The 27,542-nt window shown below is 45.8% G+C and overlaps 1 protein-coding gene across 4 annotated transcripts; it reads left to right on the top strand.

The window, feature by feature from the left end:
• The first annotated feature begins 425 nt into the window (after window positions 1-425).
• Window positions 426-27,542, top strand: PLAAT3 (phospholipase A and acyltransferase 3). Of its 4 annotated transcripts, none has more exons than XM_081273199.1 (5): window positions 426-560; window positions 1,035-1,111; window positions 12,039-12,141; window positions 14,362-14,630; window positions 25,661-27,542. In XM_081273199.1, the coding sequence occupies exons 2-5, from the start codon at window positions 1,097-1,099 to the stop codon at window positions 25,760-25,762; spliced, it is 489 nt and encodes a 162-aa protein (XP_081129325.1). In that variant the 5' UTR covers window positions 426-560; window positions 1,035-1,096; the 3' UTR covers window positions 25,763-27,542. The 4 variants fall into 4 exon arrangements, with proteins under 4 accessions (XP_081129325.1, XP_081129324.1, XP_081129323.1 ...); XM_081273198.1 differs by having other exon boundaries at window positions 458-596; XM_081273197.1 differs by having other exon boundaries at window positions 548-678.

Raw genomic sequence — 27,542 nt, 5'->3', positions numbered from 1 at the left:
GCCACAACCCCCAGCCCAGGTAAATTTTAATTAATATTGTAAATGTTTTCAAATATTCATTAATAATAGATTAAACAAAATACTGTATTATTCCCCCCTCCCCCCCAAAAAAAGAGTTAGAATGATCTTCTTGCACCTGTTGTTTTAAGTGCCTTTAAGTTAAAATAGTGAAGAACAGGATCTATACACACACACATCCACACATACATATACATTTATTTTATTTACACTGTCACTTTTTAAACTATACTTCTCTAGAGGAGATATGTAAATCGATCCCAACACTTCAGTGTGCTGTGTATACAAAGATCAAAGGCAACACAACCTGTGGTTAAATACTTGCAGCCTCGGGTCAGAGGAGGGCGTGGAGAGAGACCGCCCGCCGGCCGGCTGGAGCGGGAGGCTTCCAGCTGTCAGTAGGAGTTGGGTCAGAGCTCGGCCAGGCTGTCATTAGCCAGTCACAGGGGGAGGGGCGGGGTGACCTCGCGCTGGCCAGGGCTCTGCGGCCCTTAAGCTGGTTTCTTTGCTGCGGCCGCTGGCCTGCCTCCCAAGTCCGCCAGGTGGGTGGAGCGATTGTTTCTGGGACGACAGGAAAGGTGAGAAGCTTGGGTGCCTCTCGCGGTCCCCGAGGGCTGCCTGGGAGACAGGAGTTGAGTGGAGCGGGAGTAAACAAGTCAGGTGAGCAGCCGAGCAGCTGCGGCCGCCCGGGGATCGCGGGGCGGGGACCGCGGGCGCGGAGGAGGAGGAGCCCCGAGGGCGGGTGCAGTGGCCCCGTTGGCGTGACAGTCGCCGCTGACTTTCCAACCCCGAGCGGACCATTCAGGTGAACCATCCAGACCCCTGCAAGGGACAAGTCCAGTGCAGGGCTTGGAGGGTCCGACCGCAGTCTGGGGGGGGGGGGGGTCAGGTGGTTATTCCGAGGGGTCAGCGACGAACCTCGCAAGGGCTCCAGGCTAGAAGCGGCTGGCTTCTGGGGTCTTGAGGATGCTGTTTCTTGTTGGTGGCCTAATGCATTCCTGCTCCCCTTTCCTCAGGCATTAGGGCCACTGAGAAGTGAAATCCAGCCTGACATCGAGGGTCCACGTCGCGAAAGAAGATGCGCGCGCCCATTGTAAGTGTGGGGACCAGGGAGCATGGGGACCGGGTCGTGTCTTAATGGTAATTTGTTGAGTCCTCGTGCCTGGAGGGAGGATCCTCGTTTCTGGGGACTGTTGGAATTTTCTCAGGACTTCTCGTCCAACGCGTGGTCAGGTTGGGGGCTGCCCTGCCTGAATCAGCCCTAGTGGAAGGCAGGGCCCTGGGGAACAGGATGGCAGTAAAGGGAGAGGTCTCTCCATTAAGGACAACGGCTGCCTTTCTGGTCGGACAGGCTCCTGGGCCTCAATGTCTGAGGCTGGACCTGCTGCGCAGGGGCCTCCCCCAGTCAGCTGACAGCGCGGTGACCAGTCCTGCCAGCACATTCCCAGTCCCGCTGTTGGTCTTTCTAACCTGTGATGTGGGGTAGGGGGCTTTGCCGAGGCTTCCCGTCATCCAGCAGGACCCAGCAGAGTGGTTAGAGAACAGATTTTTTGTGATAGGTCATCAAGTACCTCGCTGGGATTTCGATCCAGTTCAAATTCACTCTGTACCCCAGAATGAATATCACTTAAAATTTAGGAAGTGCTCTGAACAATACTTGGCACACTTATTGAATGAATGCCCGACGGTAATTAGTCATCATCATTATTATTTCAATCCAAGTAAAGAGCTGGGCATACCTGGCATGTGTGACACTTTTTAATATCCCTCTCCTCTAACAACATTACTTTCAGCAATAGTCATAAAATGAATGATAATAGCAGCCAGAAAAGAAATGTGGACAGTGAACATTTTCTTTTATTGGACTTTGTGTATGGAATCATGAGGTAAAAAAAAAAAATGAAAAATAAAGGTAATAGCAAAAAAAAAAAACCCAGAAAAAAGTAATGGATTAGTAGTTTTTAGTTACATTAATGTATTTTTTGAAAAAAGGGAAAATTTATTCTTATATGAAGGTTGATCACAGTAATGAAAAATTATAATGCTATAATTTCTGTTTTGGAAACTTCTGAAAAAGTTGTTTGTGACATTGTCAAAATTTATTTTCTTTGCATATTCATATTCAGTATTCAGTATAGCTAGATTTCTCAATCCATCTTTGCTTACAGTTGATTAAAGAACATTTTTTGTTAATTTTAATTTGGAAAGCTGCTTTCACATGAAACAACAGTCAACATTAGTTAGGAAAAGCCTTAAACTTTAGGATTGGTTTGACAGAGAATTGTAAAAATCCCATTTATAATAAAATTCCAGAAATTGTAATACTGTTCTTACTTAAAAAAATCAGTTCTAGTGGCTTTTTAAAAATTTTTGTGTTTTTATTAATTTTAATTTTCTTGAGACAGAACCTTGCTCTGTTGCCTAGGCTGGTCTTGAACTTCTGTACTCAAGTGATCCTCCTGCCTCAGTTTCCTAAGTAGCTGGAACCATAGGTGTCACCACCACGCCTGGCTTGCTTCTAGGGGCTTTTAATGTCCCCCCATTCAAAACATATTCACTAAAACGTCTAAACCAGAAAATTCACCATACGTTTTTCTTTTATGTGGCAAAATTCCCCCAATTTTTCTTCTTGTGCAAAAATCAGGGAAAGTGACTAAATGCTCAGGAACCTTGACATTTCTTTCATCTCTAACTCTAGAATGAGAGTCTAGTTCTTGGTCACTCTTAGTTTCTTCTGGAGACCAGACTGTTTTGTTTTCTGTTTGAACATGGGGAGAGGTAGACTGTAGGGGTTGGTGACATAATCTGTGTATGAAGTGAACTTGAACTCTGCTGAGCTGTTAGGAAACCATTGAAACAGACATGTGTGCTGAGTCTGTGTGTGTTGGGGGCTGACGACATAACTGTGTGTTCTCTGATTTAACTTCCATGTTGGTGGTACAATTTTTAAAGATTAAGAAATCAAAATGTGCCAACTGGAGGTGATGATGATGATGATTAAATCTCAACAGTAACTCAACTCTCCTCGCAAGTGGAAAATGGAAACTGATCACCCCTTCCCTTAGGCCCAGCCCAACGATTCTAGCCATCCCACAACAGGGCGGTGGAGGCAGCAGCAAATCACTGTTCCAGGGCCTGGGGAGATGCTGAAGAGTGGAGACTTGAGGCCCATTTCTGTGTGTTCCAAATCTGCTAGAAGGTGTGGGTCTTTTCCTTTCTCCTCCACCCACCCCATCCTGGAGTCTGGCTGGTTGACCCAGCCGCTGCAAGGAAACAAAAGCCCAAACTGAAACTGAAACCCAACAGAGGCCTTTTCATGTGAAGAAGTGATTCCATTCCCCGACTCCCTGTTTCGCTGCTGTACCGCCTAAGTTTGCCCCGTGTTCTGGAGAATCTCTGCAGACCTAGATAAGGTGCAAAGGGGAGAAGAAAGGAGAGGGGACTTCTCCAGTTGATTTGGGGCTTCAGGTCCTTGCAGGGCTTTCTGTGCACTCCAGAGGGGCTGAGAGAGGCTCAAGGAGAGCCACCTGTCCCTCCAGGCCATAAACCTCTGCTGAGAATGTCCTATGTGCCAGGTGGAGGCTGGTGAATTAGACGGCCCCCTAGTTGTCGGGCTGGGCATGGAGCTGCTCATGCCTCCCCCTGGCTCAATCCAGCAAGTTACAGTCATCCCATACACATGCTGCTCTTCTGGGGAGTCTGGGAGGTGTGCGGGAGTAGAGACAGGAGCCGTCTTGAGGGGGGAATGGGATTTTGCCAGGTGAATGGCAAAGGGCAGGTCTAGAGAGCAGCAGTGCAGAGGTGAGGCCCCTCATGGGAGCCGAGCTGTTCTGGGATGTCAGCACCTCCCTGTGAATTAGTTACACGTGAAGAACTTGGCCTTTTTTTTGATACTGGGAATTGAACCAAGGGGCACTTGACCACTGAACCACATCCCCAGCCCTATTTTATATTTTATTTAGAGACGGGGTCTCCCTGAGTCGCTTAGGGCCTTGCCATCGCTGAGACTGGTTTTGAACTCTCGATCCTCCTGCCTCAGCCTCTAGAGCTGCTGGGATTACCTGTGTGCGCCACCACGCCTGGCCTTTTCTTATGATGTACCTATTACGTGTTACCCATACATTGGTTTTCAGGCATAAAACGAAGAATACCACTTACTCTCTAAAATATTGTGAATTCTAATAAAATTTATGTAAAATATCTGGCACAATTTGTGGGTGTCCAGGCTTTCAAAGCTGCGGGCTTTCCACTGAACCGTGTAGCCTAGGAAGGCACATTGGAGGAGTTTTCCCATCTTCCTGTGTCAGGTTCCAAATAATCGGACCACCTGGTATACAGTTTCCATGTTTGCAGATTTAATTTCCAAAAGAAGACCACTTTTTGTTTCCTTTTTTATATTCCTAAATACCAAGCTTGCTGTCCATTGTATGAGAGCTGCGGTGACTTCCGGCACTGCTTCCTAGGAAGCTGAGAGCCCTGGGATAAGTTAGTTCCCGTCTCTGGGCCCAGTTTCCCGGTCTGTACAATAGGGCTGTTGTAAGGACTCCTTATGTGAAGACCCCAGCAGGGCCTGGTGGAGGTGGTGAGAGCCAGGCACCCTGACATGGGAGAGGTGAGGGTTGCCTTCTTGGGAACAGCCTGGGGGTTAGGTGGAGAGCCTGGGAGGGAAGATGAGTTTTGCCTTCTTTTTCTAGGAAGCCTGTGACCTTTGGGCTGCTGAGCTTGGACCTGGTGCCTGTTGCAGATGCCACTGTTCCACCCTGACGCCTGGGAGGCCTGGGCACAGGGCAGTGAGGGAAGGGGCCATGTGTCTGGCCAGCTCTTGTTTAACTCTCATCCACATTTTCTCTGGGCCTGATGCTGACAAGTCCAGGCAATCAGGCCCCTTTCTTGTTCCCCTTCACCCACCTCTCCTGCTTCAACACAGCCAGAGTCACCGAGTCTGCCTCTTGTTGGTTTAAGTGGCTTTATAGTGTTCACCCCATTATCTCAGTTATTCCTTACACAGACTCTGCTGGATGGGTATTAATAGTCCTGTTTAACTAGAAAGCTCAGAGAGGTTAAGTGATTCCTGAAAGTCACACAGCAATAGAGCACAGAGGGGCTCAGAGGAGGCCTTCCAAGAGTGGTCTGGGTTCTGCTTCTCCGGATGCAGCCTCAGACTGATTGATGCTAACTAAGCTCCCCATGGGTTTCTTTTCCCAAAAACCTTGGCAAAAAACTCCCAGCTCTCTGCTGGAAAGTCCATTCTATGTTCCACTCAGACTTCCCTCTTTATCATAAAATTCTAGACTTTTCCCCCAGAGTGTCAAAAGTGAAAGAGGCATGGTGAGGGATTTCCACATTCACCCTAGATTGTGGTTGAGCAGAAAGTTGGGGAGTGCCTCTGAGCCTCACAACCTCTAGCTGCTTCCTGAGCTGACTTTTCTAAGCAAAAAGAACAACCACACCCTCAGACCCGGTGGCAGCGGAAGCTGCCATTTACAGTGTCCTGCCTGAGCTGAGCGTCTTACAGCTATTGCCTCATTTGAGGCTCAGGTCGATCCCAAGAATCAGGTGCTGTCAGTGTCCTGGGTTTACAGCTGAGGACACCGGCTGGGAGAAGCCGGTGAGTGGGCCCAGGGCTGTGCCGCTAGTAAGTAGCGGAGCCTGGTGAACTGGGAGCCCTAAGTGTAATCACTTGCTGTTTCTGAAAATTTAATCCATCTAGAAAAAACAGAGACGTTTTCCTACTTTCTCTAGTTTTCATAGTCCTGAAATATTTCATGAAGAAACACAAGCAGCCAGGAGCAGTGGCACACGCCTGTAATCCCAGCAGCTCGGGAGGCTGAGGCAGGAGGATCTTGAGGTCAAAGCCAGCCTCCGCAACAGCAAGGCTCTAAGCAACTCACTGAGATCCTGTCTCTAAGTAAAATACAAAATAGGTCTGGGGATGTGGCCCAGTGGTTGAATGTCCCTGAGTTCAACCCCTAGTAGCAAAAAAAAAAAAAAAAAAAAAAAAGAGAAAGAAAGAAAGAAAGAAAGAAAGAAAGAAAGAAAGAAAAAGAAACAAAACCCCCAAACCCTGAGAAGACTTGGGTGCCTGGATGGGTTAGGATGCTTCCTGAAAATGGCCTTGAGTGAAAGAAAAACATTCTTTTTGTTTTGTTTTACTCCTTGGCTTGGAAATTGTTCTAGACGCGCCCTCACGTTCCACCCTGGACTGCTGGTGCCCACAGCTGGGGTCTTGTACTGAGTCAGAGTCACAGAGTGAATGGGGGCCATTCTGCAGGGACTGTGACTACAGGGGGTAAAGTCTGCCAGGCTGTCTCCTTTCTTCTTGCAGGAGGTGGGAATAGGCTGGGGTGCATATTCCAGCCTTGCCACTTTGGGGTGACTCCCCCCACCCCGCCTTATTACCCCGCCTGTGAAATGAGGCCTGTGTACCATCTCCGCCTAACTTCCCAGTCTGACCCGCTGTCCCCTTCAGACATCACCTGTTCTGAGTCTCACTCTGAGGTGCACAGGGGAATCATTCGGGAACTTGAGCGATTTATCAGGCCTGGGCTCTGACCCCGGGATCCTGCTCTGGCCACATCCAAGAGCCTCTGAGTCTCCCCCCACCACAGCGCGGGGGCTCCTCTGGATCCTGCTGCCCTGCCTCCCAGTCTGCCCCACCCCCGTGGACTTGTCTCTCTATGGGCCACTTCCTGTCCACTGCCTTCTCTGAGGGCAGTGCAATGTGTAGGACTTGGGTGTCCCTAGATCTGGGTTCGAATTCTGTTTCACCACCTACAAGTTCCCCTTCCTCTTTTAAGACGGCAGCAGGAATCCCAGGCGCTGCTTCACTTCCAGTTCTTCTCCCTCACTGGCGCTGAAGCCCACATCAGCCAGGCTTTCACTTCCAACTCTCGTGAAGGTCGCGGGACCCTGGTCCCAGCACACTTCCTGTGTGTCAGACTTTCCATGCAGCAGCTGCCCTGGCCTCTCCAGTGGCTCCTAACAGGCCTTTCAGCCCAGCCTCCCTGAGCCCGCTTGTCTGCCCCCAGCTGCTCTGGCCAAATGCCTTGGGGTCATCTGACTCCTCTTTCCTCCACACCCCTCCTCATCGGCTGTACCTTCAAAGTGGATGCGGAGGCCAGTACTTCCGTCCAGCCTGTCTGAGCTGTCCCCCTGATCTTCTTCTTCCTCCTCATGCCCCGTGTGGTCTCTTCCAAGGGCAGCAGCCAGAGAGACCCTGTGGTGGGTCCTGTCTCTCCGTGTTCCACACCTTGCAGGGGCCCCTGTCAGTCAGGGTCAAAGGCCTTAGAGCGGTGGCAGGTGCTGCACTGCCACCTCTGTGGCCCTGTGACCCTCTAGCTGCCACTCTTGCCCTCCACCCCCATTGCTGGCCTTCTTTTCTTTTTCTTTTTTTTTTTTTTTTTGGTACTAGGAATTGAACTCAGGGGCCTTAACCACTGAGCCGCATCCCGAACTCTATTTTATTTAGTGACAGGGCCTTGCTAAGTTGCTGAACTCAAGATCCTCCTGCCTCAGCCTCCCGAGCTGCTGGGATCACAAGCATGCACCACAGGGCCCGGCTGCTGATTTGTTTATTTAGTAAGTTTTTTTTTTTTTTTTTTTTTTTTTTTTTTTTTTTTTTACTGTCTTTCTGCCTGTCCCTGAATGACAGCTCCATGAAGGCAGGCATCTTTGCTTTTGCTCATAGACAAAGCCCAGGTGTCTGGTGCCTGGTACACAGCTCAGCGAGTATCTGGAGGGTGAATGAGTAAATGCATGAGTCCCTTGATCCTCTAAGGCAGAGGTGGGCACCCCCAAAGTGAGGGGATTCTCAGGGATATTATTGGCCACTTAATTAATTGGGATTTGTTAAAAATGTGGGATGAGCTGAGCATGGTGGTGCTGTAATTGCTGTAATCCCAGCAATTCTGGAGGCTGAGGCAAGAGGATCCCAAGATTGAGGCAGTCTCAGCAATTTAGTGAGACCCTGTCTCAAAATAAAAATTAAAAAGGGCTGGGGATATGACTCAGTGGAAAAGTGCCCCACAGGTTCAATCCCTGGTAACAAAATAATAAAAACAAAAAAACCCCAAAGGTGATTCTGCCTGTTAGCAATCCGTTCTCCTGTCATTCATGCTGGGGAGGAGGAGGCAGGAACCCAGGGTATGGCTATGGATGGTAATTTACAGGGAGCTGTAAAGGTGCATCTTCTCGCTCTTGTCATTACCTTGGACTCCCTCATTGCTTGAGCTCTTAAATGACTTAAAACAACAACGACAACAACAATAAAATTTGAAGATACAGTACAACAGAAACAAAAAGATGGACGTATGTTGTGTGATAAAGCAAATACGGTATCAGGTCTATAGATGTTCATCTAAAATCTTCCTTCACTTTTAAATATTTGAAAATTCAAATCATATGTTTGAAAAATTTTTTTATAATAAAATGTTGGGAAGTGTGTTATATACTTGAAAATGTGACATAAAATCTGGAAATTTTTGGAGAAACGAAGGATCACCCTTAGCTCTCTCCAGAGAGAATGTCTTTTAGGATGTTGAGAGAGATATTTATCTATTTCAGCAAATAAATTTCAACAAATATATTAAAAATATATAAACATACGTATATATTTATGTATATATGTGCACATATATATTTGATCTATCTAAATACCTATATCTTTCTAATATTTTTTCTTTGCATGTGTGTGTGTGTGTGTGTGTGTGTGTGCGCGTGCATGTGTGTCTTTTGGTACTGGGGATTGAACCCACTGAACTACATTCCCAGACCTTTTATTTTTTAATTTTGAGACAGGTTCTCATTAAGTTGCTTAGGGCCTCTCTAAATTGTCCAGGCTGGCCTTGAACTTGGGATCCTCCTGCCGTAGCCTCCCAAATTGCTGGGATTACACTATACCTGGCTATGTATTTTTTTTTTTTTAATTTTTATTTTTTGGCAAGACAGTGTTTGGATGAATTACCCAAAATCAATTTTTGATCGATTGAACAAACACACTGATGTTTGTTCAATCCTGTTTTTTTTCCCAATTCTAAAATGAATACATGCTTATTTAAACATTTTTTAAAAGTAGAAAATAATTCAAAAGAAAATTAATGCCTTTAATCGGGACAAAGTTTCATGAGGTTTTAGTAACATACGATCTATATTTTCCAACTAAAAACTACAAGTTCATCAACATGAGGGTATTTTCCCATTTAAAAATCTTAAAAAATTTTCATTATCAAAGTAATTCATACTGGAAAAGTTCAAACAAATCAAATTATTGAACATAAAAGTTTAAAACTCCTTGAATCTCAGTCACTTACTGCAATGTATTTTTGGTGTGTTTTCTCGGATCATAATAGGGTATAATACATTTTAATTATAAATGCATTTTAAGCAAAGATGGAATAATAATGCCTTCCAACTTGCTGATTTGGATGATTTCCATGTCTGCTGCTGTGACCCACCTTCTCCCTTAACCCCCGTTTGGGTTGTTTTCCATGATGCATTTCAGAGGCCAGGGATTGCCCTCAATTTGCTTGCTAAGGAAAATGCCTGTCACACTGCCTTTGTCACTGTGCTTTTGTGGGGAGATAAAGGCTTTTTGTGGTGAAATCCCATGGGTGAGCAGAGTCTCAGCTGGCCATTGTTACCGGGGGTGCTGCGTAGGAGGGTCTCGGTCACTTCACTGTGCAGCTGGGGGTCCCCTGAGCCCTTCCCTCGAGGAGGCAGCCTGTTCCTGTGTCTGGCGGCGCTCTGCTGAGCCGAGCCTGGTGTCACTTGCCTGGATTCCTGGGAGAGCCGTGGGGCCTTTCATGACAGAGGTTGGCAAACATTTTCCGTAAAGGCCCAGGTAGTAAACGTTGCAGGTTTTACAGTTTAGATGGTGGCTGCCACAGCGTCTCACCCTGCTGTCGCAGAGAGCAAGCAGCTGCAGACAGAAGGTGAATGTGTGAGTGCGGTCACATTCTCACAGATGATGAGATTTGAATTTCCTGTGTGAAAAGATATTCTCTTTGGACTCTTCCCCAGCTACTTAAAACTGTAAGAAACATTTTGAGCTTTCCGGCAGGCCATACCAAAGCAGACAGAGGGCCAAATTTGGCTCTGGACGGTAATTTTCGTACCTTTAAATTGAACACATGAGGTTTTGAATTCTTAATTATGACTCAGCAGGGCAGGCGTATGTGTGTCATTAGGTAATTGCTTTTCTGATTGGATTTTGGTGGAAGAGGGTAAATTATGCCTATCCTTAGTTCATGGCACCCTGTCTTCTTGGGTCCCTTCTTTTTTTTGGGGGGGGGTACTGGGGATTGGACTCAGGGGCACTCGACCACGGAGCCACCTCCTCAGCCCTATTTTGTATTTTATTTAGAGACAGGGTCTCACTGAGCTGCTTAGTGCCTCACTGTTGCTGTGGGTCTGTGGGCCTTTAGTTTACTTAAGTGATGTTGTGTGACCGAGTCCAACCTTTATTTCCCAGTAGGCACTGTTTTAAAGTCCCTCTGGGGCTGGGGTGCACCTCAGGGGTAGTGCACTTGCTTAGCATGTTTGAGGCCCTGGGCTCCATCCCTAGCACCTTGAGACCCCCCATGTTGCCCTGTGGACATCAACTCCCTACTTTTAACTAGGGCATAGGACTCCATACGGGAGTCCTCTACTTTTTTTTTTCCAATATTTTTTTGATTGTTGATGGACCTTTATTTTATTCATTTATTTATACGTGGTGCTGAGAATCGAACCCAGTGCCTCACACAGGCAAGGCAAGTGCTCTACCGCTGAGCCACAACCCCAGCCCATGAGTCCTCTACTTTTTACTTCTTATTTATTTTGGGGTGCTGGCATGGAATGTGGGCAGCCCCTGTACTCCTAGGAGCAAGCAGGTCGGAGCCCCTCACCGTGTCTTCACCGTGTGGAAGGCGGTGCTGGTTCAGATGGCAAAGGACAGAGTGGTTGGAACCAGGTGCTGATGGGCCTGTCTCCAGAGGTCCTGGGGAGTGGGTTTCCTTGATCATTAGAGTCTTATGATTGGCCTGGGCCGCAGAGGCTAGCCCACCCCAACTCTGGTCAGAGTGGGAAACTCCCCACCCCCAGCGCACAGCACAGGTCTGACCCTGGGGTGTCAGTGATGTGGGTGGATGTGATCTTGAACCTCTCTGAAGTTTTCTCAAACTCTACCCCATGTTCCCCTAACAGGCAGGGACTCGGGAGCATCTACAGCACCCTTCCCACCTTCTTCACACACACATGTCCACGTGTTCACACACATGTCCACTCATGCGTGCTCTCACCCACTGCCTAGGCTCCACCCACTCACCTGAGCACTCACGGCTCTTCTCTTTGTGCTGAGCATCCAGGAGCACCTCATTGCCTCAGGCCCATCCCGGTTCTCTGTAGGGCCCTTGGCCATGTTGGGGTGCCTGTGGGGAAACCCTGTAGACTGGACAGCCTCAGGTGGCAGTTCTAGTCAAAACAACCAGTGACGGTAGCTTGACAGTCTGTGTGTAGTCAAGACATGGACCTGGGGATTAGCCTGCCTGATGTTGAGTCCTGGCCATGTCACTCACGAACTGTGTGGCTTTGTGCAAATTCACACACATCTCTGATCCTTATAGGAGATTTCCTCCCTTATAGATGGGGTTCAGGACAGACAGTACTCACCTTATAGGATGGGTGCGTGGACTTATTGAGGCATGCGTGTGAAATAAAGTGCTCGGTTCAGAGTAACAGTTCGTTTAAAATATTCCTAGAAAGAGTCACAATGAGAGAGATCCAGATAACCAACCTTTCTGATTTGCACTTTGTCATTTGTAAGGTCAGGGTGGGTTTTGTGGGGAGGCAGCTCCGTGGTCCCTGCAGGACTGGAGCTCAGGCTTGTGAGGTGGACCAGCATCAGACTAGCAGGGCAGGGCTTGGGACACATGTCCTGCTGACCTGATCGCTGGGAACTGCTGACTCAACCCTCCTGACGGCGCCCCACCCCTGGTTCCAAGGTCTCATGCCACCACTAACATCCCTCTTCTTGCTTTTTCCAGCCAGAGCCCAAGCCTGGAGACCTGATTGAGATTTTCCGTCCTTTCTACAGACACTGGGCCATCTACATTGGCGATGGATATGTGGTCCACCTGGCCCCTCCAAGTAAGGGCACCCAGGCCTCTGCTGTGCTGGGCTGTGCTGGGCCTAGGGGCTGGGGAGAGGGGGATGGGAGAACGACACATAACAGGGGGCTCCAACTTCCTCCTTGCTCCCCAACTGGGGTTTTGTTCCTGTTAACAGAAGGCAGGCAGGCAGTTTGGAATGGGGCAGTGGTTCTTGAAAAGGGGCTGAAGAAGCATCCAAGGAGGCAGCTCTGCTTTTTTTGTGTGTGGGGTGCTGGGGATTGAACCCATAGCCTTGAGTGTGCGAGGCAAGCACTCTACCAACTCAGCTAAATCCCCAGCCTGGCAGCTCTCCTTTTAAGCAAAGACTCCTGGAAAGAACGCAGGTGTCGGGCAGACAGACTTGGTTATGAGTTCATTTGGGCTTTCCAGCCTTGGTTGGTTTATTTGTAAACTGAGGCTAAGAAACACTTACCTTTGAGTACGGTGGTGAGAATTCCCCATCCCCTTTCTTAAACTTTTTACTTAAACTGGAAAACAACACAAATATAGCCAAGCACACAAATGCAGTAGAGGGCAAGTCAGTGAACTGAAAAAAACCATCTGCCATCAGAGTTGGCCCAGTTTTTGGCCGCTTTGAACAGAGCTGGTGTGGACATTCTTGAATGTGTCTTTTGTTCATCTCTTTACTCTTAACTAATGGCCTTAATTAATGGAGTAACCAGAGTGGATGTCCTCTTCCCCACCCCTGATTAACCAAACCACCAGGCTCTGTATGAGCAGAATCTGCATCCAACTGGATGGTTCTAAAGGGTACATCGGTCATGCCACTCTCTCCTTAAAATTCTCACCCAGTGACTCAGGTGTAGCATGAGGAAGGCCCAGGGTGCCATCCCTGGCACCCCAAAAGAAAAAATCCTCCATTGGCCTTTCCCTTATATGTAGAACCAGATTCCGATTAACCTAGAAACGATAGTCTGTCCTGTAGACGCGGGGCCTGCCTCTCTGGGCCTCATCCTCTCTCTTCCTGGGCCTCTAGGTGGCAGCCACAGTGGCTTCCTTACTGCCCCTTGGGCCTGCCACACTCTTCCCTTGGTGGGGTCTTTTGGCTTTTGCTGTCCCTCTTGCTTGGCGTGCTCTTCCATATAAAAATAACAGCCGACTCTTGCCTCTCAGCCACTGGGACTTAGGGCCTGGCAGCCCAGCTGTGGCTTCTGTGCCTTTAACCACCATGCTCTGCTGCCCACTTGGACATTTCTGTGTCCAGTCACGGGTTGTTAGCCAATCCACATGCCCTTTCTTACTCTTTTCTTTAATAGAAAATGTGTGTTTGCTCAGCATTGGCCCAGCAAAGTGAAGTCACACGTGCAGACCCCTCAGGCCGTCAGTGATAGAGCTGGAATCACTCACAGGGTGGCACCGAGGGGACAGAGTTTAAGGAAGCCCTTACCTAGGTGTTGCTGCTGTCATGCATGTCGCTGAGAGCTGGTACCTGCTAAATATTGTGCCACATGCACGTTGCTTGCCTCACCTAGTCCCAGCCCTGTTCCCCAACCCACCTGTGGGCTGCGGGTGGGTGGCTGAGCCTCAAGGGCGCAGCCTGTCTACACACGAGGCCACCTGGCTCTCATTTACTTCAGCGGCTCTCCAGCACCACCTCCTCTGACCACACATACTTTTTCAGTGACTATGTCCAGGGCATGCCCCTGCCCATGATGCAGGTGGCTGGATTGGGAGGTGCTGGGTCTGTGCTGGCATCAGCTCTAGCTTCTGGGCCTTGGTCAGGACTGCTGGCATCCCTAGGGGCCCTCCTTAGCATCGCACCTAAAGGAAGCAGCCATGGGGTTTTGGTCCCTTTGCTCCCAGAAGGTGGGGACTGCTCTGAAATCAGTCAACTTTTCTCTGTCCTCAGTGTCCTGAGGTCCAGGAGTTGTAGCCCTGATGGAATCACAAAAGATTCACACTATTCTCTAAGAAGAAAAGGTGTGCTCAAAGCTCATATTTGCATAATCAAGAGGGCCAGTTGGTGGTCAAGGGCACAGAAAACCAGCTTCTCTAGGCTAACAAAAATTATAATAAATCCTGGGACTTCACTAGTCCTTAGAAAACCAGGACACAGAGACCACACGCCCTCTCCGAAGCCACGCAGTCATGTCTGTGCCCTTCTGGTGCCAAGGGCAGATGCTCAGCTGGGGACAGTTCTGATTCTCTGGGGCCCTTTCCTGGACCTCTCCTCTGTTTCCCCTTTGTGGATCCTCAGGTGAAGTGGCAGGGGCAGGTGCGGCCAGCATCATGTCCGCCCTGACGGACAAGGCCCTAGTGAAGAAGGAGCTGCTGTACGACGTGGCCGGGAGAGACAAGTACCAGGTCAATAACAAGCACGACGACAAGTACTCCCCGCAGCCCCCCAGCAAAATCATCCAGCGGGCGGAGGAGCTGGTGGGGCAGGAGGTCCTCTACAAGCTGACCAGCGAGAACTGCGAGCACTTTGTGAACGAGCTGCGCTATGGAGTTGCCCGCAGTGACCAGGTGTGTCCTCAGCCTGTGTCCCCATCCCAGGAACCAGGCCATTCCCAGCTGACAGTGGCTGGGCATCAGTGTGGGGGGAGAGAGAGGGCCGAACAAGACAACACAGCAGAGAGGTGCTTCCTGTCCTCAAGGGTGTCACAGTCCGGGTGGGAGGACCGTCAGACATGGTGGCAATGCAGGTCAGTGCTGTTAGGGACGTGATGGCCAAGAAAGGAAGTCATGGCCATGGTGATCAGCCTCATTCCTGAGCCCTCCCTGGTGCCTGGCCCCGGGATGAGCCTCTGTAGCCTGGAGGTTCTATTATTCGCGCTTAACAGATGGGAAAACGGAGGCTTCCAGTGCTTCTGTAACTGTCTGTGGCCGTTCATTTCATCCGACAAAGCTCTGTTGGGTCTCCAGACCTGCACCTGTCTTTTCCTTGGAGTCAAATGGGCCTACGCCAATGAATAGCAGAGGTGGCACTTAGCCTCCTTGGGCTTACCAGTGGCAGTCTCCTCAGCCCTGCTGAAGTCCAAGAGGGGGTCCAGGAGGCCCCAGGGCATCCCAGGGGATGGCACTCAGCACATCTGTTTACTGGGGCTAATGGTCTTCAAAACAGTGTCCTGGGCTGGGGATGTAACTCGGTGGTAGAGTCTGGTTTTGGCCATGCCCGCTCTCTTGGGGTCTCTTTTTCTCCTTCCCGTTCTCCCCACCCCCCACTTTGATTGCTACTGCCTGCCCCCCTTTTTGATGAGCACATTCTTGGAAAAAGTTCTTATATGATTGTTGATGCAGAAAAATATGATTTTTTTCCTTCAATGAATGATGAGGTTAAAATCAGTCTGGTGGTTCATTTTTATTTTTTGAGATCCATTCCTTTTTTTTTGGTCAGGGTGGTGGTCAACAGCATGGGCTCCTGGAGTCAGGCCGACCTGGGCTGGATCTGGGGCCTGGCTTTTGTCAGCTGTCTGACCTTGGGAGATTTGTTTGACCTTGAGAGATTTAGCCAAGTACCCCAACTTGAGTAAAGAACAAGTGATAACTGATCTTGGAGGATTTCCATAGGAATTAGCTTAGAAGGTCTTTCTGTTTAGTGCAGAGCTGGCTCAGAATATGCACGTAAACTGTTGTACTAGTGGAGTGGTCCTGCTGGTCCTCACCTTGTTCTTTTTGCCTGGTTCCACTGTACCTTGTCCGCTGGCCTATGGGGGCCACAGTGACTCGGATGGGGAGGCACTCACCAGAGCCACCTACAAGGATCAGTCTCAGCTTTCTCTCAGACGCTGCCAACAGCTGTACTTGCTGCATTGACCCCCAAAGTGGTTGGTAGCTTCCTGTTCCCGTCTATCATGAGATATTAGATGTCTTCCAATGGGTATCTTCATATTGTTTTTCTCAACTGGTTGGGTTATTACTGTCTGTCAGCTGTTTATACATATGTTAAGGCTGATTCATACAGAAATCAAGTGGCAAGTGCATGCTAAGTAGATTGCTGCTTGTGTGTGGGGTGGACTCCCAGGTCCCTGGGTTGCAGTCTGGCTTCCACTTCCGTGAGAGTTGATAAAAGACGTCAGTGTGCAGGACCATGCGAGGAACTTCACTAGGACCTGGATGTGGCAGGTTCAAAAGGTGATGCAAAGAAAGAAGGGGTCTGGGGGAGATGGCACTCAGCACATCTGTTTATTGGGGCTAATGGTCTTCAAAACAGTGTCCTGGGCTGGGGATGTAACTTGGCGGTAGAGTGCTTGGCTAGCATGTGTGAGGCCCTGGTTTCCATCCCCAGTGTGAGTGTGTGTGGGGGAGGGGGGCAAGAAAAAAGCATTCGACTTCTAAGTAACATGGCTGTCATCCGTGCATGCCCTTCGCTAGCCTCCTAAAGATCCCGGGCACTTCTCTCCTGCACTGATGTTTTTATCCTCTGAAGCTCATATCTTTCTCTCTCTTGGTTTACTTCCTTGTTTTCGTTGGACTAGTTTCCCTAATCGTTTATTGAAAAATAGTGCATTGTGAAAAGAGCTCGGGTGCCTAAAAATGTCTTTGGTTTGCCCTCACATTTGATTGACAGTTTGGCTAAGTGTAGAACTCTAGGTTGCAAATCAATTTGTTTTTTCTAGAATTTTGAAGGCATTGATTCACTGTCTAGATTTTGTTATGGTGGCGGTGGAGTCAGAAACCATGCAAATTCTTTTTTTTTTTTTTTTTTTTTTTGGTACCGGGGAATGAACTCAGGGGCACTGGACTACTGAGCCACATCCTCAGCCCTATTTTGTATTTTATTTAGAGACAGGGTCTCACTGAGTTGCTTAGCATCTCGCTTTTGCTGAAGCTGGCTTTGAACTCACGATCCTCCTGTCTCAGCCTCTCAAGCCACTGGGATTACAGGTGTGTGTCACTGAAACCGTTCTATTTTTGAGCCTTTAAATGTGGCTCATTTTTTTCCCCCAGAGCTATGGAATCTTATCTTTTTTTCACTCTGATATGCCTTGGGTGGGTCTGTTTCATCCATTGTGCTGAACACTTGGTGATTCCTTTCAATCTAGAAACTCCTTTCTTTTAATTCTGGGAAATTTTCCATTTTGACTTTTCTGGGACTCCTGCTCTTGGGATGTTGGACCCTGGGTTGCTCTCCTGATTGTTTTATCTTCTTTTTCCTGTTTTTCATTTGTTGATCTTTTTGGATTAGAAAACTAACATTCATTGGCAGATTTAAGTATAATGAAAGTTTCATTTTTAAATTTAGCAATGATTATCAGCATGAAAAAGAGAAACTTACACTTAAAAGATTCTGTGTTATCATTGCTGATATTGCATAAAAGTCAATCATGTATGATTTCCTCTTCAGGTAAATTTCCCTATATCTATATAGCAATAAACTCCAAATATAGATTACAATACAACTTTGGGAAACAGCAAGATTCTCCATAAAATCAAGGGTGTACATTAGGAAGATTTGCAGAATAAATCCTAATCATCTCATTTTTATCTCTTCTTGGGTTCTATTAATAGAATAATGGACAGATCCACAAGTTTCTGTAAGTAGAACATTTTTCTTACTGCCAAATTGTTACACAGTTTAGTAAAATATGTATATCATTAGGCACAAATGATATTTAGAACATTTAAATGAAATTTCAAATCTTGAGATAATGAAATAACCAGGAAACATTTTCTACCATTTCTTCTTTTTATAAACGATAATTCTACTCTTGTTGCGAAATGAAACAACACGAACTGCACACGTCACCCTTTTCTTCATGTGGCTTTAGCCTCAACTGATCCATCCAAGGGAAAGAGGCCAACATAATGACGGTGCAACAGACCAATCCACTTAATCCACCACCACAGAAAGTGCAACCAGAATATAATATAAAACCAAGAGAAGTGCCACCTGTTTTGTTGCAAAGATTTCCTCTTCACTTTTTTGATCTAGGATGTGGGTTTCTGAACCTCAGTGGCTGTTGACAATTTTGGGCCAGATAATTCCTCCTGACTGTGACACCAGGAGCATCCCACCCCAGACCAACAATGTCCGTAGGCATTGCCACATTTCTTCCTGGGGCAAAAGTGTTCCCATTTGAGGACCCCCAGCTGAAATGTAACCTCCCAGGTGTCCCTCTCACTAAAGATGGCCAAATTAGTAAAAACGGGAAAGAGTCCAGCTGCATTTTTCTTCGCAAATGCTGTCAAAAGCCATGACTGTCCCTGTCATTGACTCACGAAGGCATTTTTGTTTTTAAGAATCTGATGAGTCATTATCTGCACTGGCTCTTTGCAGCAGGTCAGATTTCTATCAACAGAGTACTTAGGACTTATCTAACTTCCCAGGGGGAAAAAAAAAGTGAAGCAATGGATTTAAATTAAAATGCATTCTGTGCCTTACGTGCCTAAAAGCATTCTAGGAACAGGGTTTTCTACTTTCTATCCACTTAAAAATACTTGGGCTTCACAAAGTGTATTTTAGTAAATCTCTGTAGAGAAGCCTTTGCACTGAGTTATACTAAAAACAAACAAACAAAAAAACCCCAAACAAACAAGCGAAAAAACACCTCCACCAACTCGGAGCTGTACTCACAGTGAAGTCTAGTCTGAATTAGATAAAATATTAAGATTGAAGATGTGGACAGTCCATCTGGATAAACTGTGAGGTAGTACTTTAACGTTACTGCAAAGAAAGGCCAATTTCTCTTTTTTTAAACTTTTTTCTTTTTTTATTAATTTTAAAATTTGTTTTAATTAGTTATACATGACAGTAGAATGCATTTATGTACTTTGATATATCATTCATAGATGGGATATAATTTCTCACTTTTCTGAGTGTATATGTTGTAGAATCATATTGGTCATGTAGTCACATATATACCCAAACTAATAATGTCTGTTTTATTCCACTATCTTTCCTGTCCCCACATCCCTTCCCCTTCCCTCCCATCACTTCCCTCTACCTAATCTAAGGTAACACTATTCTTCTCTAGTCTCCCCTACCACTTTATTGTGAATTAGCATCTGCATGTTAGAGAAAACATTTGGCCTTTTTTTTTTTGATTGGCTTATTTCACTTAGCCTGATATTCTCCAACTCCATCCATTTACTGGCAAATGCCATAATTTCACTCTTCTTTAAAGCTGAGTAATATTCCATTGAGTAGATATACCACATTTTCTTTATCCATTCATCTATTGAAGGACACCTAGGTTGTTTCCATAGTTTAGATATGGTGAATTGAGCTGCTATAAACATTGATGTGGCTGCATTACTGTAGTATGCTGATTTTAAGTCCTTTGGGTATAAACTGAGGAGTGGGTAACTGGGTCAAATGTTGGTTCCATTCCAAGTTTTCTGAGGAATCTCCATAGTGCTTTCCATCGTGGTTGCACTAATTTGCAGTCCCACCAGCAATGTGTGAGTGTACCTTTTCCCCCACATCTTCACCAACATTTATTGTTGCCTCTATTCTTGATGATTGAAGAAAGGACAATTTCTATACATATATTTTATAACTTTTTGTTTTATAAACTCTAAGTCTATATCAGGTTGCTTTTAGAATAGCACTATTCTTTTTGCTTTTTCTTTTCTTTTTTTTTTAAATGTTATTGTATTTTTTATACTATTTATTTATTTATTTGATGTAGTGCTGAGGATGGACCCCGGTGCCTCATCCTTTCTTGGCAAGTGCTCCACCACTGAGCCACAACCCTAACCCCTCCGCTTCTTTTTAAATCCACTTCAAACATTGCTCAATGTGAAGGAAGCATAGTAGAATTTCCTTTTCAAGAAACGATTTAGACATCACTAAATCTGGATTCAACTCAGAAGAGCTATGTCACATAAACAGCTGTCAGTAATGATAGAATTTCAGTTTGCCCACTTGGGGAAAAAAAAAGATAAGATTTCTTAACATTTCTAAGGAGAGATAATTTTCTCTTTGACAAGATTCTGATTTAAAGACCTGTGATGCACCTCATGTAGCCCTTTCCCCATCAGAATTCCTGTAGCATCAGCCAGGGCTGGGCGGACCCCTCTGCAGTGCACAAGAACATTATCAATGGCATCTGCAGGCGGGTGCTGATTCGTGGACAGATTGTTTTCCCCAAAAGGTCTGCACTATCAGGGCCACTAGATACCGCTTTCTTGTATTTAATCACACTTTTTGACTATGTACAAAGCTGGAGCACAAACAAGGAGGATATTGTTGTTTTCCCTGACAACGTGTCTTTTGTACGAACCAGCTGCATTGGCGTTTGCTCTCAGACCATGAGGTTCTGTAAAGAACTGGGGCCATATTGTTCCTCCGGCATCATCTGCAGGTCATTTCTCCCACCCTGACACAAGAGCTCAGCCAGGAAAATACTGGACGCAAGTGACGGTATGCAGGCTTCCTGGCAAGGTAACCCCGCAGAACCACAGCTGCCACAAAACCACAAACCTATGTCCGATTATGTTTTAGAAGAAGTGTGAGGGGCTGGGTTGTGGCTCAGTGGTAGAGCACTTGTCTAGCATGTGTGAGGCACTGGGTTCAAATCTCAGCACTGTATATAAATAAATGAATAAAACAAAGGTCCATGAACAACTAAGAAAGAAAGAAAAAAGAAAGAAAGAAAGAAAGGTTGAAAGACCGACCAGCAGTCAAACCTCTGGTTGGTAGCTCCATCAAACTTTTCTAACATGAGTTCTGGCTGCTGAGAACCTCAGTTTTAGGCACTTTGTGTTGTTGGTTACACTGGTGTTTGCTGATGTGCACACAGCTATGATGGACATGTTTATGGCTCAGATAAGTCTGAGCAGCATGAAACAAACAAACAAACAAACAAAAAAAAAAAACTACTGCAGCCCTCAAATCCGTCTCTACATTGGTTATACAGGATTTTTTTTTATCCATACTTATCTCCATCCATCCATCCATCTATCCATCAGGGTAAGCTCTCTGCTTCGAGTAGCAATAAATTGGACCTGTCATGTTGGGGTGTAGGTTTTGTGTGCTAGGTGCACATTTTCATCCTTTTTATTTCTGAGTTTCTTGGTGTGCTGTCTTCATTGAACTTCTTGGCATGAAAGATACAATGTTTTCCATGGCAGCTCAGATTCTGCTTTAAGAGACTGGCTTGGTTTTAGGGTGAGTTTTCTTGATCCGTTTGTGACACTCTTTCATGCCTTTGGTGGGAGAGACTACAGTTTTGTTGACTTGGGACACGGAGCCTTCACTGGGGACAGTTGGTCTATATTGGGACCCTTTGCTGTCCCTTTGCATTGTCTCAGGGGCTGATGGCCCTGTAATTGGACCCTGGATGATGCCAGAAGTAGGGAGACTGGACTCTCTCACTGTGGCTCATTGATCTGGATCATTTCTATTCAGTTTTCTTGCTTTCAGTGTTGCTGCTGTGCTATACAACACTAAGGGTGACATGGATGGGAGGACACTATGGCTCAGAGACTGGAAAAAGTCGGGGAAAGGGCCACCAGATACACTGAACCTCTAGCCAAACTGCAAATGAGGGCAGCAGACCTCTGCCTGGCACTGGTTTCCAAGCTTCAGATCATATCCTAGGCACTCACTCGTAGAGGTTCTTGATCTGCATTGAGTCTGAAGCTCTGAGTGCTACTGGGCTCATGTCCTGCTGCCACGGTTCAGTCAGCAGCAGACAGTCAGACCGTCCTCTAGTGTCACCTTCACAGTGTTTTGTACACCAAACATATTTGAATGCTGAGGTGAAAGAACAGCTGTACTAAATTTGGTTACTGAATAGACAGACTCCTGAAGTCTGACATGTCAAGCACATGTTGAGTGGATGTTTAGGCACTGGAGTTAAACCAGATTGAAGATCAGAGGTCAAAGGTAAATGGGGGTCTGGGTATATAGCTCAGTTGGTAGAGTGCTTGTCTTGCATGCACAAGGCCCTGGGTTCAATTCTTAGCACCACACACACAAAAGAAAAAGGCAAATGGGAATGTTTTAAACAGAGGATGAGTCTGAGGTGTGTGTGTGTGTGTGTGTGCGCGCGCGCGCGCATGTGTCCATCCTCTTAAAGCAATGACCCATTACTGGACAAAGCCAAGGTACCAGAGCAGTAATCAATTGCTTCTGGGTCTGCATCAGCACAGCTGTCTGTGTTATGAATTAGCAACAAATGGGCTGGGGATGTAGCTCCATGGTAGAGCACTTGCCAAGCTTGCTAGAGATCCAGGGTTTGATTTCCGTCATGACAGACATGTCAAAAACTTAGCAACGTTTTTTTGTGGCCCTTTCCTAGGATGCTTAAATGCTTGTCTTCTGAGATGGATTGTTTTTGCATTAATTGTGTGATGATTTCATCATTGCTTTTCTTGCCTTCCTAGTGTTGTAGACATAATGTTCATGCTTGAAGTTTTATTATGATAAAGTATTGTATCGAATTCCTGGGCCTCTTTATTTCTTTTTTTTTTCCTGGAAAAGTTTTTAAATTAATTTTTTTTTTGGCACCACAGATTGAACCCAGGGGCACTCAACCACTGAACCACATCCCCAGCCCCATTTTGTTTTTTTATTTAGAGACATCACTGAGTTACATAGTGCCTCAATGTTGCTGAGGCTGGCTTTGAACTCGAGATTCTCCTGCCTCAGCCTCCAGAGCTGCTGGGATTACAGGTGTGCACCACCATGCCTGGCTCTATTTTTTAATTCACAATATATATATATTTTTTTGCTGGAGGGGGCATGGAGTGCACCGGGGATTGAACTCAGGGGCACTCAACCACTGAGCCACATCCCAGCCCTATTTTGTGTTTTATATAGAGACAGGGTCTCACTGGGTTGCTCAGCACCTTGCTAAATTGCTGAGGCTGGCTTTGAACTCATGATCGTCCTGTCTCAGCTGCCTGAGTCGCTGGGATTACAGGCGTGTGCGGCAGTGCCCAGCATGAATTATTTCATTTTTAATCTTTTTCTTCCCTATTTCTTTTTCTGGAATTTATATTATTCAGATGTTGGGCTGGTTGGATTATTTTCTATATTTTTAAAATCTTGGCTTCTATTTTCTTCTGAGAAATTTCTCATCTTTCAACTTTCCTACTGAGTTTGTCACTTCTATCATATTTTTATTTTCTATGAACTTTTTTCTCAATTTCTATTATTTTTATAATACTGTGTACTTATTTATTGAATGCAATATGTCCTCTGTTCTCTATTAATAGTTTTTAAAAAGTGGTTTCTTTTCTAGATATGATTTATTTCTCCAGATGACTTTTTTTTTTGGGGGGGTGAGTACCAGGGATTGAACTCAGGGGTACTTGACCACTGAGCCACATTCTTCAGCCTTATTTTGTATTTTATTTAGAGACAGGGTCTCACTGAGCTGCTTAGCTCCTCATCATTGCTGAGACTGGCTTTGAACTTGAGATATTCCTGCCCCTGCTTTCTGAGCCACTGGGATTACAGTCCTGCACCACCGTGCCCAGCCAGATGACATTTTAAAATGTTTGTTTTCCTCTCTGTCTTTAATTTAGGTGTGTGGTATTTCTTATGATTAAGGGTGGATGATTACTACCTAACAGAAGCTCTTAGTGAATGGGGGTGGGAAGTACTTCATTAACTTTGAGTTTCATTGTGATGCGATCCTTGTGGGCTTTTTGAGAGCTTCCAGTATTGCTATTTGCTCTACTACAATTTCTTTATTCATTCATCTCTTAAGGGGAAACCTAGTTTTGCACCATAGTTAGCTAACGTGAATTGAGCTTCTATAATCATTGATGTGGCTGTGTCACTATATTATGCCCATTTTAAGTCCTTTGGATATGTATTGAGAAGTAGGATAACTGGAACAAATGGTGGTTCCATTCCTAGTGTTTTGAGGAATCTCCACACTGCTTTTCAGAGTGGTTGCATCAATTTGCAGTCCCACCAATAATGTATAAGTGCACCATTTCCCCTTCTTTCTCACCAACATTTACTGTTATATATTCTTGATAACCGCCATTCTGCTTGGAGTGAGATGAAATCTCAGCGTAGTTTTAATTTGCATTTTTCTAATTGCTAACAATGTTGAACGTTTTTAAATTTATTTGTTGACTGTTCATGTTTCTTCTTTTGAGATATGTCTGTTTACTTCCTTTGCCCATTTATGGATTTTTTTTTGTGTGTTAAGTTTTTGAATTCGTTGTATATCCTGGAAATGAACACCTATCTGAGGTGCAGGCGGCAAAGATTTTCTCCTATTCTGTAGGTTCTCTCTCTATGCTCTTGATTGTCTCCTTTGCTGTGAAGAAGCCTTTTATTTTGATGCCATCCCATTTGTTGATTTTTGATTTTACTTCTTGTGCTTTAAGAGTCTTGTTGAGAAGTTGGTTCCTGAGCTCACATCATGGTCTGTTGGACCTTCATTTTCCCTAGTATGTGCAGGGTTATTAGTCTAATTCCTAGGTCTTGAGTTTTGTGCGGGGTGAGAGATAGGGGTTAAATTTCATTCTACTACATATGGATTTCCAGTTTTCCCAGCACCATCTGTTGAATATGCTATTTTTTTTTCTCCAATGTGTGTTTTTGGAACCTGAGTCTAGTAGGAGTTAACTGGATTTATGTGGGTTTGTCTTTAACTTGGGTTGTTCTGGTTAGATCAGAGATATTTGGCTTAGTGTTTTCATCACAGATTGTAATTGCTATAAAGCCACACACAATTTTTGAACTTTTAATTTTGCAATAAGTATTATGGCTAGAATTATTTACTGAAAATTTTAGTAAAATGTGTGAATGTTTGTTTCTTTATATATTAGCCTTACAGGAGTAAATGAATCTGAATAGATTTCTGTTGAAATCTTCCGTGTTAACATTATTGTCGTTTTTGTACTAAGTTTAACCATGAAATAAAAACGATTTTTATGCATAGATCAGAATTTAAACATAAAGGTTTTTTTTTTCCTTAAAAAAAAATAAAAGAAACACAAAGAGCATCTCCATGCCTGACTGGACCAGGTGCTGGGTGAGGTCACTGTTCTCATGCAGGTCATATTTTATTGCGTTGTCAATAACAAGTTCCTGACTTCACACTTGTTTCAAGAGCTTCCCAGTAGCTGGCCAGTATTTTGACTATTCTGATGTCATCTCCTTGTCCTTTCCCCACAGTCACCCGCTGGGGATTTTTTTTTTTTTTTTTAAAGAGAGAGAGAGGAGAGAGAGAGAGAGAGAGAGAGAATTTCCAATATTTCTCGGCGGACACAACATCTTTGTTGGTATGTGGTGCTGAGGATCGAACCCGGGCCGCACGAATGCCAGGCGAGCGCGCTACCGCTTGAGCCACATCCCCAGCCCCAACCCGCTGGGGATTTTTATTCTTTAAATAGCCACAGGATGAACTGAGTTTCTCACTTTCGGGTTTCTGTGAAGTCCAGGCCAGCTGGCTACACCCACTGATTCTTTCCCCATCCAACTCTCTCCTTGGCTCTTCCAACATTTGTTGGTTGGTTCCTGAGTTTGGTGAAGGGAGACCAAGGGCATGGAGGTGCCCGGAGCCGCATGATCCTGTTGAGCGTACAGCTTGTTCTGGATTCCTGCCACTAGAGGCTGACTCACTCCTTCTCTGTTGCAGGTCAGAGATGTCATCATGGCAGCTGGCATCGCAGGAGTGGGCTTGGCAGCCGTGGGCCTCGTTGGAGTCATGTTTTCAAGAAACAAGAAACAGAAGCAATAAGTTGAAGCGACTGTCAGGAATGCCTTTATACTCCAGAGGGTCTTGTTTTGCTAGAGAGTTTGGGGTTTGGTTTGTGGATTTCATTCTGATTTATAATAAGGCTTATTTTCACAGAATAAAATAGAGCACAATAAGAGAGGATTTTATTGGGGGAAATGCAGCACTGACGCTTGGTATGAAGTCCATGTAGGGACGAGCTGGACTGTGTTCCAGGAGACTCCCTTCCATGATTTTCTCTCTCTCTGAAGATTGTATTCTTTGCAGAAATCAGGGGCTCACTCCGGTGATCTCCCAAAGGGTAGTTCTGGGAGTCAGGACACACTGCCTTGTCTCTTCTGCCTCCTCAGTGCTTTGGCTTCCTCTCCACTTCTGCTTGCCATGACCTCCAAGCCTGGAGTCCCATATTCCCACCCGCCTTCTCTTCCCGCCTCAGCTTAGCATCCTCTTTGCCCACTTCGGGCAGCTCTATGCTCCCAAGTGCAAGTTCCTGAGAATCTGATTGGCTCGGCACCACCCAGCTCAGCCTACCCATTGGCTGCCTTTGGGTCAGGTAACTTCCATCAGGCCAATCAGCCATGCAGGATGGCCCAGGGTCACATGGTACAAAGGCAGTCTCAGAGCTTGGGGAGTGGCTGGGCCTGGCCCCCTACCCCTCCCTGCTGCCAAGTCCTCGTGGGAAGGGCTTGGATAAGGTACCACCTTCCATTGTTGGTCGTTTGACATCTGTTATGGCTTAATGGATTTTGTAGATGTTCAGAGTGACCTGTTCTCTGAAGGGGTTGTTGTGGGTTCTTTGGAAATACTGCTGAGGCGGACTGTCCTTCCTTCTTAAGTGCATGCTTCCTTGTACTTGCTTGGAATGTTTCCTTCTTTGCCCCTGGTTGTCTGGAGACCATCCTGTCCATAGCAAGTCTGGACAGGATTTACAGATGGCCCCAGGGCTATTCCCTCCTGCCTTGCCCACATCTGGTGCAAGATAAGCAGTGCTCTCAAGAACCAGTGTTGAGAGAATACTTTGTTCCAGACCAGTTTCCTTTCTGACTCAGCCCCGTTGATGTGTCTCATTAGAACTCACAAGCTCCCCAAACCTAAGAGACAGGCCAAACTCAAAAAGTGGGTCTCCTTAAACCCTTTTTCATGTGGCTTAAGATAAAAGGGAAACACAGATTGTAGCTTCCAAACTAATAATGAGGGGATGGAAAAAGAATGAGGACAAACTCAAGCAAAACAGAACATATGCTCTTCAATTTTTAAAAAGTGAAAAATAAAGGAGGAAAATTTACATACAAAAAGTGGTGTATGGAAATAACTGGATAAAATGGAGGAGCTAATTCCAAATATATTGAAAATCACGGTAAGGATTTTGCAAGTGAACTAAACTTGCAAAGTAAAAGACAGACATTACACTGGATTTAGAGATGAGTCTACAAATACAGTTCATAATAGACATACTTAAAATATAAGAACACAATGACTGAGATGAAAAGGATGGTCATTTTGGATAAGATAGGCACTCTACGTTCCTCTGAAGGCCCGGTGCACAGAGTGGGGGTGAGCCTGAATGGAGGTTACAGGAAAGTTCAGACTCAAGGGCCAACCAATAGCATTGGAACTTTTCCAAGGCCTGCTTAGCATAAATTTGGACCAAGTTGGCCAAGAGCTATATAAACCCCTGGACTAGTATACTCCAATGGCAACTCACTATTGGGTCCCCTCTTGTCCTGCAAGAGTTCAGTCTCTTTTCTTCACGTTTTAATAAATCTTACTCTTTTTCACTCTG

Source organism: Spermophilus citellus (genome assembly GCF_964194105.1).
Source record: "Spermophilus citellus genome assembly, chromosome: 2".
In the NCBI taxonomy this organism is placed as follows: Eukaryota; Metazoa; Chordata; class Mammalia; order Rodentia; family Sciuridae; genus Spermophilus; species Spermophilus citellus.
Note: the sequence above shows the minus strand (reverse complement) of the source record. Positions and strands in the feature narration are given on the sequence as shown.

Excerpts from the sequence above, each read along its gene's own strand:
- PLAAT3 (XM_081273199.1), top strand. Across the intron at positions 12,142-14,361 it reads GGTCCACCTGGCCCCTCCAA|GTGAAGTGGCAGGGGCAGGT; the intron begins GTAAGGGCACCC and ends GTGGATCCTCAG. Across the intron at positions 14,631-25,660 it reads GAGTTGCCCGCAGTGACCAG|GTCAGAGATGTCATCATGGC; the intron begins GTGTGTCCTCAG and ends TCTCTGTTGCAG.